General features: G+C 38.7%; 1 protein-coding gene across 1 annotated transcript in view; it reads right to left on the reverse strand.

Moving 5' to 3' along the window:
• Window positions 1-571: 571 nt before the first annotated feature.
• The window catches only part of LOC120999131 (IgGFc-binding protein-like), a 72,665-nt gene continuing 56,854 nt past the window's right edge, over window positions 572-16,382 (reverse strand). Inside the window, exons 31-46 of the mRNA XM_040430003.1 lie at window positions 12,049-12,140; window positions 11,726-11,902; window positions 11,184-11,386; window positions 10,940-11,084; window positions 10,254-10,495; window positions 8,925-9,089; window positions 8,702-8,829; window positions 7,683-7,951; window positions 6,799-7,049; window positions 5,261-5,402; window positions 4,268-4,518; window positions 3,576-3,705; window positions 1,695-1,863; window positions 1,331-1,510; window positions 927-1,057; window positions 572-789 (exon numbers count right to left, since the gene is read on the reverse strand). Of these exons, the coding sequence (XP_040285937.1) occupies window positions 572-789; window positions 927-1,057; window positions 1,331-1,510; window positions 1,695-1,863; window positions 3,576-3,705; window positions 4,268-4,518; window positions 5,261-5,402; window positions 6,799-7,049; window positions 7,683-7,951; window positions 8,702-8,829; window positions 8,925-9,089; window positions 10,254-10,495; window positions 10,940-11,084; window positions 11,184-11,386; window positions 11,726-11,902; window positions 12,049-12,140 (2,893 nt within the window). The remainder of the gene's footprint in view (window positions 790-926; window positions 1,058-1,330; window positions 1,511-1,694; window positions 1,864-3,575; window positions 3,706-4,267; window positions 4,519-5,260; window positions 5,403-6,798; window positions 7,050-7,682; window positions 7,952-8,701; window positions 8,830-8,924; window positions 9,090-10,253; window positions 10,496-10,939; window positions 11,085-11,183; window positions 11,387-11,725; window positions 11,903-12,048; window positions 12,141-16,382) is intronic.

Raw genomic sequence — 16,382 nt, forward strand, 5'->3', positions numbered from 1 at the left:
CAGCTATTTCCGTCGGGCCCATAGAAATGAATGGGAGCGGTGGCCGCGCAAGCTCTGTGCGCTCCCATTCTCTAGTATGGGGAGAACACATGATGGTAGCTGGACCCAGGGAAATGGCCACCACCATCCTCGCTCCATTCTCGGTTGGACCTAACGATATACCCCCATTGTCTCAGATGGAAATACCCCTTTAATGTGTTAACTATCAAGTTTAGTTCGGCTGTATCTGTATGTTCACACTTTGCAAATTTATTAGAGAAATTTCTAAGGCTGTTTCATACATCTGAATAGAATTTGTAAGAATCCATGTATTTTCAGAAACTACCCTATTCAGTCACGTAGAACAGATTTTTGTAAATACATATACTCTTAAGCTATTATTGACCCCAATAGGAGCCATAAATAACTACTTTTACAATAGATTGAACTAGGAGGTGCTGCCAAGCACAATTCCTCTTGCTTTCTTTAGGATTAAAATCCAAATAATCAAATATTTTTTTCCTTCTAACATTGCACAGTCCAGATTTCTTTAGAGGTACAAGAGTGAAAGTACCGTAAGCTGCATGTTTTATTACATCCGTGGTGTTACCTTGTAGTACTTGCCAACGAAGGTGCATCCACAATCAATATATGGTACACAGTCATAACCACTAAGAATGTAGCCTGGTTCACACTGACATCCTTCACAGGAAGGTACCTCACACTCAGACTCAGATGCCATATTGCTGCAGGATGCTGGACAGGCATTCATGCGGTTTGCATATAAACTGTTGCTACCGCAAGTCATTGCTGTCAACAAAATAAAATCCCATCATGTCAGGTTATTAAGACATTAATTATTTCAATTTATCAGAAGGGCAGGAAATAAAATGGACTATGAGAGTTGAACCAGACAACTAAAAACTTTGTAATGTTTAGCTACTCACCACAACCAGTGAGTTGTCTCCAGTCATCAACTATCGTTTCATTTTGCTGACAGGCAATAGAGTATTGTTCAAGATTCAAACAGAGTAATTCCCTGCTCTGGAACTCAGCACAGGTGTCGAATATGCAGTCCCTATAAACACAGTAACCACATGCCAGTAAGTAACCCAGTGCAATGTACAGTAACAATAGCATGACAATATAGAAAAGGGAATGCATCACTAGGCACATCGAGCCATTGCCTATTCATGGTAAGGACTTAGACTACAGATGGCAACAATAAATTACCAGTGAGGAGTGAGCAATATGTCTACAGGGTTTAGAAGTATAAATTCAAACTTTTAGGTTAAGGGGACTTCTTTGTTGAGTGTTAGGGGCCCTGAAAATGTTTGTATGGATTACTTACACAATAAAGTCTTCTGGGGAGACGTATGGGATACAGTTTTTAAATGGGCCATTGATGTCTCTCATAACTCCACAGAATGAAGAACTGTTCACAAATGCTAGGCCAGAAGCAGAGCAGGCAAAATTATCTCCTGTGTTTAATATTATATCTTCCTCTTGCAATGCTACCAAAGTGTCACGCCTGGAAGAAAAAGAAAAAAGAAATAAATAAAAATTATCTATACATATACACACACACTAGATTAGACTACATTGCGTACAAGCTACTCAAAGTAGAATGTGATTTAAAACATAGTATAATATCTAAAATTCTAGTATATATAACTTAATGCCTATAAAATAATGGTGCTATATCTATGTCTTACCTGAATCTTGAGGCTGGCGTAAGTGACCTGATATTCCAACTTTCGCCGAATGATTCTACATCACCCAGAAGTCTTCCTTCTGGAGTGGTAAAATCATTGTTGCGTCTTCCATCAAAGTTTCCACACAGTCCCTGGAGCATTTCCTGGTATGTATTTGGCACAACAATTTCTGTTATAAATGAAAAAAAATGGAGGGTTAAGTCATCAGAAAGTTAAAAACATCATTACTGTCATATCAGAATTCACAGTTCTCTCTCTTTAAATCAATTCAAACTGAGTCATATAAAGTATAAGCAAATGAAAGATAGTCAACGTTGCCACACGTCACTATTAGATGCTATAGGGATGTCTAATTTAAGCATCCTTCAGAACTGTGTATTGTCTTCATCACTCTCGTATGTGAAAAGATGAGTTGTTTGCCATTTTTTTTTGGGTAAAGAAATAGTAAATCCCCTAAATAGAAATGTAACCTTCGCCTCTACACAATTTCAACAGTTTTGGAAACAATTGTGAAGGTTTTTAGAATGAAAAACAGGTCAATGAAAATGATGCTAGAAGAAGGACTATGCGCTACAACTGAGAAATTTAATGCTGACCGTATGTTTGCAAAGACTTAGCTAAGCCATTTTCCTTCCATATTGAATCCATGTTTTTCTATTCATCTGACATCAGTATTGTGTCTTTTATTTCTCTTAGTAACCATCAATGAAGAACAGATCGTGGATGATGTTTTTTTTTTACTGACCTATTAACTTGAATTGGCCAGTCCGATGTGAAAACCTGACAAACATTGCACGTTCTCTAAGCAGACCAATGGTCCATAAAAAAATAAAATAAATAAAAATCTAAAGAAATGTATAGCACTACACAAAAAGTTCTGATGCAATGAAGTACGTGTTTATATCAAATCATATATCCAAGTAAGTGTCAATGTACAATTTTGTTGCCACATAATCTTGGCACTAATAACAAACAAAGGCTTCCTGGATCTGAGGTGCAAGGTAGTAGGGCGTCTGCAATATACAGGACGCAGTGTGATATCAGCAAGCGTCCAACGTCATGATGCTGGTGGGCAGAACATGTGGCCATACTACTTTGCACCTCAGATCCAGGCATCCTTTCTTTAATATTAGTGCCACAGATATACGGTCAAAAAAAGGTCCCAAGTGGACAGAAAAGTCAGGCATTTATTTATGTTGCAACAAAATTGTACATTGACACCTACCTGGATGTATGATTTGGAATAAATACATACTTCATTGCATCAGAATTTTTGTGGAGTGCTATACATTTCCTCATACATTTCCTGAACTGCTATATTGGCATCTACAGTGGGTAGAATTAATTGGTCCATTGACTTTAAACTTGTTCTGTACTCGGTCAGCACCGGGATGTGAAAATCGTTCTTCTGAAAGAAACAGCAAATCCCCCACCGGCTAGCAATCAGCTGTTATCGCCAAGGAGGTTGCATCCTTCCAGTAAAAGTATAGTATTGGAAAAATGAATGGGCCACCATGCAATGCATGTATCTGCTCTCTGACCGATGGTGGGGTTGGCATACTGAGTGGGGAAACCCCTTAATGAAATCAGTATATGCCATAATAGTGCATATTTAGTGAGATTGTGTAGCTATTGGAAGGGACTGATCTCATCATTGATACCCCAAAGTAATTGTTTAGGGTCAATATAGTACTATAAATTGTAATAGAAAAATTAATGATAAAGAGATTGTAAAACAATTCCAAAAATATTAAGAAATCCAAAAACATAATTGACTGGAGCATTAACATTCACACTCTTGATAATGTATAGCTATGAAATACACTGAGGATAGCATGAGAATTATGCTTGAGGTGGCCCAAACAATGGTTTGGCATTTACCTGCATTTTCTTTGCCATCAAAGCTGATAGAAAGACCAAAATCAGTCTCCAGGTATATTCTTGTTGGTCTCTGATAAATATGTATTCCTTCATGTGGACGTACGGGGGGCGCTGTTCTCACACTATCCAGCTAGTAATAAAAGGATAATAAGTCGACAAGTGCTTACAGGTAAATAAGTGCCAATAGGCTAAAATGTGGGCTAAAATGATGCCGTATGTTTGTACATATACTGGAAATGGCAAATATCCTTAGTGTCTCTGTGAGCATCTATGTATATAGGTAGAAATCTGATTATCAATTGAATGGTAAGTTCATGATACAGATTAGCTAATGTCATATGTAGTATGTCTCTGTATGATTAAGGCTAGTTTCACACTACCATTTTTAGTTCCGGCAGGCTGTTCGGGCAGAGAACAGCTTACTGGAGCTCTCAGGATCCATCATTGCCGGATGTTATTGGAACGGCTGCCGGACCCATTAAGTGGAAGTATGTAATGGGGTCCGGTAGAGATCCGGTCTCTATCTGGCAAATATGCTGGGATTTGGCAGGATAAAAACCACTGCACCTCTGCCGAAACAACCCACCAGAACTAATAAAAACAAAAGTGTTAATGAGTCCTAATACAAGACCTTAGCGAGTTTTCAAATTTTAAATGCAAAACCGTGATATGTGTATTTTTCAGAGACTCACCACTAAAATCTTGTTCTGTTTGAATAATATAACGTGGTTGTAAACTTCAATACGCAGCTCCCTGAGTAAACTGAACCGGCTAAAGGGAAACATGGCTTCATTTTTGCCTTCGATTTTAAATGGCTCCATGTAATCAGATAAAGCAGGGGATGTTCTTGCTAATATATATGTCTGCTTCCCCTGGAAGTGATGGTTTAACCCATCGAATGTGTGATAATGCGGATCACCAGCAATGTTGCACTTGGAGAAACCTAGAACAGATCCAAAGAAGAAATATTAAGAAAAACTTGCATAATATTGATATTTTGGCAAGTTGGAAGCAAATTAATAATAAATGGGTAAACTATCTATGACACAGTGGGAAGACATTTATGAAGACCGGTGATTTAGATGACGGTCTTCATTCCTCCTGCGTACGTTTATATTTATTTGAAAATGACGCCCAGTGAATATAATAAATAAAAATGTACAAAAGTAGCATGTATGTACCGTAAAGACACCAAGAAATCTGCTATAGCACCCATAGAGAGGGCGGAGCAGCTGAGATAAATCTCCTTCCTCTACTTCATAACGTGTACCTGTGGCTATCTCTATAGACCACATTTTGGCAAAAAGTAAGATGTGAAAAGGACCACATGTCATATTTCATGGCATATTAAAGGTAAGTGAAAGGAGAGAGCAAATAGTATTGTGGGATTTACTGCCATAATTCTGGCTCAGTTTGTACCAAAAAAGCTGGTGTGCAAGCCTTAGACCACATTTCTTATGTTTTAGAGCTGGTGTGCAAGCCTTAGACCACATTTATTATGTTTTAGACACTTTTCGGACCTTAAAGGAGCACTGCTTAAAGGGAAAGGGATCTTAGCTTAAATATCACAACATGATAAATTTGGTACACTTCTATACTGTCTGGTTTAAGTCTACTCTGTCTAAATATTAGACAGTATTAGTAAATCTGCCCTAGTTTCTCTAGATTTAGCTGTGTGATCTTACCTGTTGGTTTGCAATTGTAATGACCATTCTTGTTCACACTGCAGACTCCATGTGGACAGCTGAATGATTTACATTTGATTTCATTGCCCTTCTTGCACTCACATTTCTGTGTGCAGTGTGGAGTAATCCAGCTCTCATCAATCTAGGAAAGAGTCAAATGCATTACATGTGGTATATATTTCCATAGGACATTACTGACCATGCGCATCTGGCTTTATTATTTCTTAGATGAATAATGACCCACTGTTGCTGAAGCATAATAGGGGGAGATTTATTACTGCGTCTTGGATTGCCCCATAATTTGTATCACACGCTTGCTGTGCCAAACATATGAAGTATACACGCCACCATTCTGTTTTCTGTATGGCTTATGCACCAATTTTTTGTCTAGTCCTATTTTGCACCTTGTTTTTTTCACAGTCTTAGGATTTGATGCATGGTTTGGACAAACCTATACCCACTGGAAAGTGGCATCAAAAGTGGTGTAACTTTCTGAATGCACTAGGGTGCATTGTGTTGCAAGTGCAAATTTTTGTGCCACATTATGTTGCATCTTCTTGTCACCATTTCCTAAATTCTCATAGACGACAATCTGTAACATACATTTGGCCCAAACTAAAACGATGCAGGCACAATATTCTTGTGCAAAATAACCGTGTCTTAATCTATGTGCCCCATTGTATTTATAATGCGCTTACATAGCGCTGACGTATACCGCAGCGCTTTACAGACATTAGCACATGCTGTCCCCAATGGGGCTCACAATCTAGATTCCCGATCAGTATGTCTTTGGAGTGTGGAAGGAAACCGGATTACCCAGACGAGACCCACAGAAACATTAGGAGAACAGACAAACTCCATGAAGATGTTGTCCTTGGTCGGATTCGAACCTAGGACCCCAGCACTGAGCCACCATGCTGCCCAGCCAAAGGCACATACATATTTGGTGATGTTATCATGTAAGAGCATCACTGCACCATATAAAATCCTGCAGTTTATAGGATGGAGGAGATAAAAAAGATTCTTTAGTAAATGTTCAAAGACCTACTCCCACAGAGATGGTAATAGTTTTCCTATACATGTGTTTCTCTGTGAAGGCAAATAAAAATTAAAAATAAATAAACAATTGCCAGGGATAAAGCGCTTGGAAGTTCATCTGCACCATATAGTAATGTATATATGGGCAAGTATGTCATCACCATCTGTTCTCTGTATTAACTGAAAATATCATTATTCTAATTCCCCTGGTGACAGAATCCCTGGTTGTAGGATCCTAACAATTCTGAGAGGTAGAACTTCACTTGAAACCTCATAACCCCCATAGTGATGTACGTTTTATTCTAGGGTTATCTTGTCACAATACTTGACCATGTCCTGTTTTTTTCATTATTGTGCAGTGAACAGATTTTTAGTTTAGATTATTTATATTAGATTAGATTATGCCTTATACTCCATACAATTGTTTCTTCAGGCACCTGCTGGCCTGTAAAATAGTCACACATTATTATATTGCAATGGTATATTGTATATATACGTACATTGTAGTAATTATCGTTGGAATCCCTGCAGCCACAAGATTTAAGTGGAACACACTGGTCACCGCTTAGAGCATAGCCATTATCGCAGACGCAGCCTTCCATACAGGTTGTTGGCTTGTCGCAGACATCTGGAGCATAGATGTTGGTGCAAGTAGATGGACATAGGGACGCACAGTCTGTATAGTGACTGTTTTTGGGACATGCCAATGCTGCAGTAGAGAAATACTTGATTACATGGCATATCCAAAAAGCTGTCAAAGACATTATTGACATCTACACGTATTTGTAAAATCTGCGAGCCTGTAGGGAAACTATCACACTGAATATGGTATCTGATAAAGCAGAAAAGAGTCAGCCCAACACTTAGGAGTCCAGTGGGCGGTCCTACTCAGTCACAGCCTCTTCTGTATCAGCGTGCATATAGAGGTAGCTGTCATTCACTAAGTAGGACTGCCCATTAGACTCCTCATAATCATAGTAAGAGCAGTTATACTGATATCCCCTTTTCAATAAAACCATATATAAATCTATTCAGCTCATCCTGTTCAGATAGGACTGCATGTTCAACATGACAAACTCTCTTTAAAATCAATGCCTAATTAACTGAGTGGGTTTGTTTTATATAGTTATGTAGAAAAGCGAAGTTGGTCAATGTAACAAAGTTGCCATTTGACATAATGTGCTAAGCTTTTTATATGTGAATTTTAGTTTGGATTCCAAGTCATTTTTGTTTTCAACACACAAAAAACTGTTTGTGAACATGCCCTTAATTGCCTCTAAAAGGTTTACATTGTATACACAGTGTAATCTGTAACAGTGGTAGTAACCTATCTACAGTATTCTATTCCATTATAATATACAGTTTTGAATATTTGAATACATACGGCAGAGAGAGGGACTTCTCCATTTGATGTTTACTCCTTGGGTTCTGCAGGCATCAACATAGGCTTGGACAATAGCACACAGGGTAGACACCATGCCATTGTATCTGCACATGTCATATACACAGCTCTCAATAAACAGGTCTGCGCTCACTAGATTATGACATGCTTTGAATGTGTCTGTCAGGAGAACATTGCACTGGTTCTGAATGTTTGGTCTTGTAGCAGTCGTACATGGTGGAGCAAGATCAACTCGTGTATCATCCATGCAGCTGAAAAGAAGTCAAACAGTTACAGCTATTTCTTTTCTTTTACAAGAAACAAACATTATCATGGCTAGGAATTCTTAAAATGTCTAGACGTGCAAGAAGATAGTATTGAAGAGCATATATTTGTAGAGGCCAGAGATAGTGGCCAGATTTACTAATGTTACTGCACTTAGAATCTGTCTAAAAAATGGTGCAAAATGACACAACTGGGTTTTTTTCATATTTTTTTCTACTTACTTGAAAAGGAGGTGGAACTTAGCAGGAAATGAACGGCATTATAGGAAAGAAACGTGGTCTAAAATTGACCTTTTTGTGCCAAAATTGCACCACAATTCTTGTGTAAAATAGTCCCTAGCCCTGCACCACATTTATCATCCAACCTGAACCCCTGTGATGAATCTGGTGCAGGTCTAGAAGGTCTGGCTAAGTTTACGTCATCTACAGGACTAGTAACTCTGACCCAAAGTGTGACAATGAGAAGAGTGCCATAACCTCTTGCTTTAACTCTGCCAGAGCTCAACAATTTTTTTTGCATCTCTTTGACATTCAGAATGTCCTGGGATATGACAGCAGATTTGATAACTGAAAGGTTTAAATACCAAATCTCATGTAATCTGAGCAATCTCAACAGAGCTTTCTCATCTTATTCCATTTATCTTATTCCATTCTAGTTAGTGACATTTTCACTTATGTGTGTTTAAACCTGAGCAAATAATACAAATCCCTAAATAATACAACAATTGTGATAGTTACTTTTTGTCGCTGTCTTCTTCTGATTTCCAGCTGTTTCCAAACTGGGTAACATTGGCTGCCAGAAGTCCGTTTGGCATCAGTAACTCATCATTTGTCTGGGTATTGAAATTACCGCACATACCACATGCCTGTTGTGTCAATGTAGGGAAAGATCAATTAAATCTTGTGAACTTGCATTTTTATACTGTGACAGTTTTCAATACTAAAAACTTCTAGAACTGACCTTTCCAAAGTAAGCATCAGGGAGGACAATCTCCAGGTGGTGATTTCCATCAAACTTCACAATCATTCCAAAGTCTGTGGTCACAACAGTGTAGAGACCGACATTTCCAATGCTGATACCTTTCACATTTCCAGACCATGGTGTTTGGATGCGTGTGTTATCCACCTGTTGTTGACAAAGAGCTTATTAAAGTGATTCTGTAATTTCCATCAAAATTTTATGAAAGGGAGTCTGTCAGCAATGAGATCACATACTAACTAAACATAGCACCATGTATGGTTCTTGTTACGCAAATTCAAAATATATTTACTTTCAGAATACTGTTCATAAATCATGAGAAATATTTATTTTAATTTGTCTGCAAAACAGGTTTTAGGTGCACACTGGGCGAGGACAAGACATTCAGTGCACCATCGCTTAAGCAGCAACATAGCCAACTGCCTCCTCCTCTTGTTTGTTTGATAGTCTTTGGCTTGCCCTGCCTAATGGATTTCACAGCCAGAAGAGATATTGTCAACCAAACAAGAGGGGGAAATGCTAGGCGGCATTACTTGGGGAACAATGATGCACCAAATAGTGGAGCCTCATCCATGGAGAGACAAAAGAAAATAAATTATTCTCAATTCTCATGATTACCAGGTAGCATTTTACTAAAAATGAGCAAAGTTATGAAAAATTTGATTCAACTACTTTTCCGAATTTCGCAAAGATATTCAATTCATGAGGAATTGTGCCACACCCCATTATTGAACCACTCAGATGCCACATTCATCACTGATTGCCCCATCTGAGGCTACAATTTAGGGGTTAATCAGGGTAAAAAAAATACTCACCTTATCCATTTGCTTGTGTAGAGGCTGTCGCAGCCATCTTGATTGAAGACACCGCGCAAAATCTCATGATGATGATGTCATCACGCTTGCCAGGCATGGTGATGCCCAGTTTCTGCCATCAGGATGGCTGCGACTTTGCAGATTGGGTGAGTATATATATTTTTTATTTTTACTGTCATTTCAGGAAAAATAGATTAGTTACCAGGAAGCGTGAGAAAATTCAGCTTCACGGCAAATCTAATTATTCCTAAAATTCTGATTGAAGTCAATTAATTTGGCTTTGATTCGCTCAACACAAATTTTTACAATAAAGGTACCCTCCCTGGTAGTATATTTAAACTTATTTTGGAGCAGAAGACTACAGGATGCAAAAATAGATAGATAGATAGATAGATAGATAGATAGATAGATAGATAGATAGATAGAATAGATATTTGAATACATTATAAAGCATAGTGAGCACATTTAATAATAAGTATATTGATAAAAGTCTTACAAGAGTTTTCCTGTCCTTCTGCAAGGTGATACGGAAATCATAAACATCAATGTAAACTTCTTTCAAGTATGTTGCTGCCCTCTGTCCACGGTCCTCCGTCTTTCCTTTGATGGTAAATGGGATGACACTTCTCTTATCACAAATGTCCACCAGAACATATGTACATGTGCCCATGAAACTGTGCATGACTTTATCAAATGTGTAGAAGTGAGGATCTCCAGACACGTGGCAAGCAGTGATACCTGTAATAAAAGCACACACACTGTATTCATGAACAGTTTCTTGAGGTGTAAATTGCACTACATTGTCTACAGATCTGATCTACTGTAGTTGGAGTTTTATTTCATACAGCTGCCGCCTTGGCCATAGTGTATTGACCGAACTTCACCAGCATGGCAGTCATGGATGTACAATTGGCATCCAATTGCTCTGCACAATATGTGACATATCTAATCTAATCTCCGTCCTGGCAAATTGACCACTAATTTCTTCTGAAAAATAATTATACAATAAATGTAGCACAGTAAAAATCTAAGTATAATAAATAAAAGTACTTTATATAATAAATGGTGATCTGCGATAGTTCCGATCTATAGTCTATCTTTACTGTAGGGATATTTGTGTTCCATTTATTTAGGTGTGATACACAGATATACTGCAACATTAACTATAGGTAGAATACAAACCAGAGGATTGACATCCTAATACTCCATCCTGCCGCTTGCAATTTTCCAGGGTTCCGCACTGCCAATTCTCACAAACAATGTTTTTATTGTTATTGCATGTGCAGCGCTGAGTGCAGTTCTCATAGGTGAACCAACTTTCTCCAAGCTGAAGATAACATATGAAAGAGATCATAACATAGAAGGAGGCCTGAAATTATAGCATTTTAATATAAAATATACATGTGGAGCATTAGGGAAGCCTTACCTGATAAGAGTTATTATTGTCATCAACACAGCCACAATCAGTCTCATTAACACATCTGTCTCCGCTCAGGACATAAGAGTCATTACAGAAGCAACCTTCTACTGACTCCAGCTTGCATGGTGCCACTGGTGGAGAGTTGAAGCAAGTGGCAGGGCATGTAGTCCCACAGCTCTTATAGAAGCTTCTTGCAGGGCAGGAAATGGCTGAAAAATTTTAAAGGTGACAAGAAAAAAATTATTTGTAAATTGGGCAAATGGAAACACAATCTCCAACTATGAGTTTACATAGCTGTCAGTTCTGTATAAAATATTACAGTTTAAAATATTGATTAAGATTAGGTGGCTTCACTTCATAACACAAGCTGTAGTATGGAGCTGTAGTATGATGGATAATACTGGCATCCAATGAACCCTATTACTTTTTAATAAGGTCCATCAGGTTCTGGAGTGGTGTTCAAGTAAAGGTGAACAGGCAGCATGTTGTCTTCTTGTGGGTATGAATAATAGCTGATATACAAACTGAAAAGATGATAGAATACTTACGGCAGAAGGTGTCTGATCTCCATTCAACACATATTCCAGCATCTGAACACTGTTGAGCATATGCTTGCACAGCGTAACATAGGGAATTTGAGTCGCCACCAGTGAGACACATGTCTATTACACAGTTTTCAAAGAAATTATCAGGATTCACAAGAGCATGGCAGTCCTTGAAGATTCCTAATTAATATAAATACAAATGCGTTTTTACTGACTGGAATAATAGAATGGAAACTGAATGAATCTGGATGTCTACATGCTAGTGTTAGCGGCTGATAATATAAATTAGCAGACTAGTATGTCGTCACATATACTGTATGTCTCACCTGCAGTATCGGTTATAATGCCACAGACTGTATCCTTGCTGTATTCTGCTTCAAGATTTGGATCACAATTTTCAATGTCTTGACTTCCACACCTATGACACATGAAAAAAAAGATATTATATGGCACCTGTAGGATAAACCATTCATCAATACTTTTATTATGTTATTCAATTTAGGAGGTCATTTATCATTCTGAAATAGCCTATATTAGGCGCATTTCAGGTGCAGATTGGGGCGCAAAGGTTTGTTGCGCCGCAATCTGCGACTTCACTCCACTCACGCTAGGTCAAAATAAGTGGGTGTGGCATGGGCAAGAAGGGATTGGAACGGCAGGCCTGTTTCAGGTGTAGAAAAAGGAAGCTTGGAAGCTGTCATACATTTAGAACTGGCGCTGGATGCGCCGAAGTTATGGAGCGTCCTGCACCTCTTCATAACTTCGGCAGAACCACCGCCGGCTTAGGGCTTTATTAAGACCTAAAACGCCGGTCTTAATAAATGTGCCCCTTGATTTCTACTTTTTGTCTCGAGTGATAATTATAATTTAAAAAAAAATTATGTGATATTGGAACATAATTATTGGAACATAATATTAGAAGGAATAACAACAGAAAAAGCACATTTCATTGCACCAATAGTTTATAAGAAGATTATTAATAAGAATAGGGTGACAATAGTTGTTATTTTATCAAATTCAGAATTGCTAAAAAAAATAAATATATATATATATATATATATATATATATATATAAAAAATGAAATCCGCAGCACATCCAAGTAGTGAAGAAGTAAAAGAAGCTTTAATCACCAGGCATGCCTGGTGATTAAAGCTTCTTTTACTTCTTCACTACTTGGATGTGCTGCGGATTTCATTTTTTCTACATGTTTTGGAGGTGGATCGCCTACTCAGCCGCTGGCACTCCGACTGTACTACACAGATAGTGGTGCTGCCCACATTCCTTGTTTTATATATATATATATATATATATATATATATATATGTGTATATAGCAAAAAAAGGGAGCAGCACTCCAACGCAGGATAAAACAAAATCTAAATGTTTTATTCACCCATGGTGTGGCGATGTTTCGGCTCTACAATTGAGCCTTTCTCAAGCGCTTAAGAAAGGCTCAATTGTAGAGCCGAAACGTCGCCACACCATGGGTGAATAAAACATTTGGATTTTGTTTTATCCTGCATTGGAGTGCTGCTCCCTTTTTTTTGCTATGATATTTGGGTAAGCTTCAGCCCTCAGAGCGTGCACCCAGCTACTTTATACTGTATCAGTGTTGCCTCCCGTTTTTGTTTTACTATATATATATATATATATATATATATATATACACTGACCAAAAATATAAACGCAACACTTTCGGTTTTGCTCCTGTTTTGCATGAGCTGAACTCAAAGATCTGAAACATTTTCTACATACACAAAAGATCCATTACTCTCAAATATTGTTCACAAATCTGTCTAAATCTGTGTTAGTGAGCACTTCTCCTTTGCCGAGATAATCCATGCCACATCACAGTTGTGGCATATCAAGGTGCTGATTAGACAGCATGAATATTGCACAGGTGTGCTTTAGACTGCCCACAATAAAAGGCCACTCTGAAATGTGCAGACACAGCACAATGCCACAGATGTAGCAAAGTTTGAGGGAGCATGCAATTGGCATGCTGACTGCAGGAATGTCTACCAGAGCTGTTGCCGTGCAATGAATGTTCATTTCTCTACCATAAGCTGTCTCCAAAGGCGTTATAGAGAATTTGGCAGTACATCCAACTGGCCTCACAACCGCAGACCACGTGTAACCACACCATAGAACCAAACAAGAACAAGCCTCACTATAACACCATGATATAGGGCAAACGAGAAAACAACCATATAAACCTAAAGTGTTGTCAAACAAACAACCAATGAATTTCCAAAATATTAAAAATATATATTTTATTTCATAATAATAAACAGATCATGATTATTAGAATATTAAAGATAACAAAAAAGGTTGGAAGAGTCAGCAAAAAACCTCGGATGCCACAGTCCCCCAGCCAGTGTCTCTGTAACCCACCAAAAGATGGAACACATGTCAGGTGTGTATATGTTATGCAGTAGGGTGATTCACAGAAAAAGTGGTATATGGTAATGACCACTAGAAAATAATATCTCTGATCATCACTCTAGTGCATAGCCATTAGATAAGTCTCAAGCTCTGGATCCTAATGCTACACAAATGGAAACATAGACAGAAAAACCACACCAGCCCAGGACCTCCACATCCAGCATGTTCACCTCCATGATCGTCTGAAACCAGCCATCAGGACAGCTGCAGCAACAATCGGTTTGCATAACCAAAGCATTTCTGCACAAACCGTCAGAAACTGTCTCAGGGAATCTCATCTAAATGCTCGTCGTCCTCATCGGGGTCTGGACCTGACTGCAGTTCGTCGTAGTAACCGACTTGAGTGGGCAAATGCTCACATTTGATGGTGTCTGGAATGTTGGAGAGGCTTTCTGTTCACGGAAAAGTCACGGTTTTCACTGTTAAGGGCAGATGGCAGACAGCATGTGTGGCGTCGTGTGGGTGAGCAGTTTGCTGACGTCAACGTTGTGGATCGAGTGGCCCCTGGTGGCGGTGGGGTTATGGTATGGGCAGGCGTATGTTATGGGCAAGGAACACAGGTGCATTTTATTGATGGAATTTTGACGAGATACTGAGGCCCATTGTTGTGCCATTCATCCACGACCATCACCTCATGTTGCAGCATGATAATGCGCGGCCCCATATTGCATAGATCTGTACACAATTCCTGGAAGCTGAAAACATCCCAGTTCTTGCATGGCCAGCATATTCACCGGACATGTCACCCATTGAGCATGTTTGAGATGCTCTGGATCGGCGTGTACGAAAGCATGTTCCAGTTCCTGCCAATATTCTGCAACTTTGCACAGCTATTGAAGAGGAGTGGACCAACATTGCACAGGCCACAATCAACAACCTGATCAACTCTATGCGACAGAGATGTGTTGCACTGCGTGAGGCAAATGGTGGCCACACCAGATACTGACTGGTTTTCTGACATCCCCCCCAGTAAGGCAAAACTGTGCTTATTTCAGAGTGGTCTTTTATTGTGGGCAGTCTAAGGCACACCTATGCAATATTCATGCTGTCTATTCAGCACCTTGATATGCCACACCTGTGAGGTGGGATGGATTATCTCGGCAAAGGAGAAGTGCTCACTAACACAGATTTAGACAGATTTGTGAACAATATTTGAGATTAATGGGACTTTTGTGTATGTAGAAAATTTCAGTGAGTTCAACTCATGTAAAATGGGAGCAAAACCGAAAGTGTTGCGTTTATATTTTTGGTCAGTATATATTTATATATATATATATATATATATATATTTGATAGCAAATAAGGCAAAGCTTCAATATCAGACACAACAACCAATGCATAAGAACGAAGCTGTTGCAGGAAAAAAAAAATTTAATCTTGAACAACCCCCTTTAATAGCTAAAGCATTATGCATTTTAAAAATACATTAGGGGAGATATACTAAAACTGTAGTTACAAACACTAATCTTAGTATTAAGTCCATTAGAGCAGACTGTGGCAAATGTATTAAAAGGCACAGGTCCCTTAATAAATTGGGCTCATTTCCAGGCAGTCCATGTGCCAGACTTTTAAATGTACGCGAACTATGAGCGGATATAGATTTAAACTATCTTTTAATGCTAGTTTCTGGCATAAATGATAGTTTATCTGTCCCGCTAAGCTTCACCCACTATTCTTGCCACTTTTAAACAATAATTAAACAAGTGATAGGTCGCAAATTATTGTGCAACTATAGCGTACACTTTAGTAAATATCCCTCAGAATCTATCCAGTGTACAAAGTATGATATACCTATCCAAAGTTTAACTTAGAGTATGTTAATACCGCAACAAGTCTTTAAGAATATTAATAATTACAGGGGCAGACCCAACAGTCAAATTCCCCAGTGGGTTGATGCCAAGGGGGCCACTGAGCCCTTCTCACGGCTGCTGGCCAGGTACATAATGATGAGATGCTCTCCTGAATTCAACTACATCTCTGTCCTCATAGTAATACACTTGATACTTGATAAACTTGGATACTACAGCGAAGGTGGTGGTATTTTGTTGCTGCATTGTGATATTTGATTCTGCAAGGGGGTATTTTGTGCTCCATTGTGGTATTGCTGGCCCTGCCTACTTGTGCTGCCCCACCTTTGGTAAATTTGGATTCACCTACAACATAGAGCCACTTTTAGGTTTCCAGGGCTACTTTAAGTTCCCAGTCCACCCCTATA

Source organism: Bufo bufo, chromosome 4 (assembly GCF_905171765.1).
Source record: "Bufo bufo chromosome 4, aBufBuf1.1, whole genome shotgun sequence".
Lineage (NCBI taxonomy): Eukaryota > Metazoa > Chordata > Amphibia > Anura > Bufonidae > Bufo > Bufo bufo.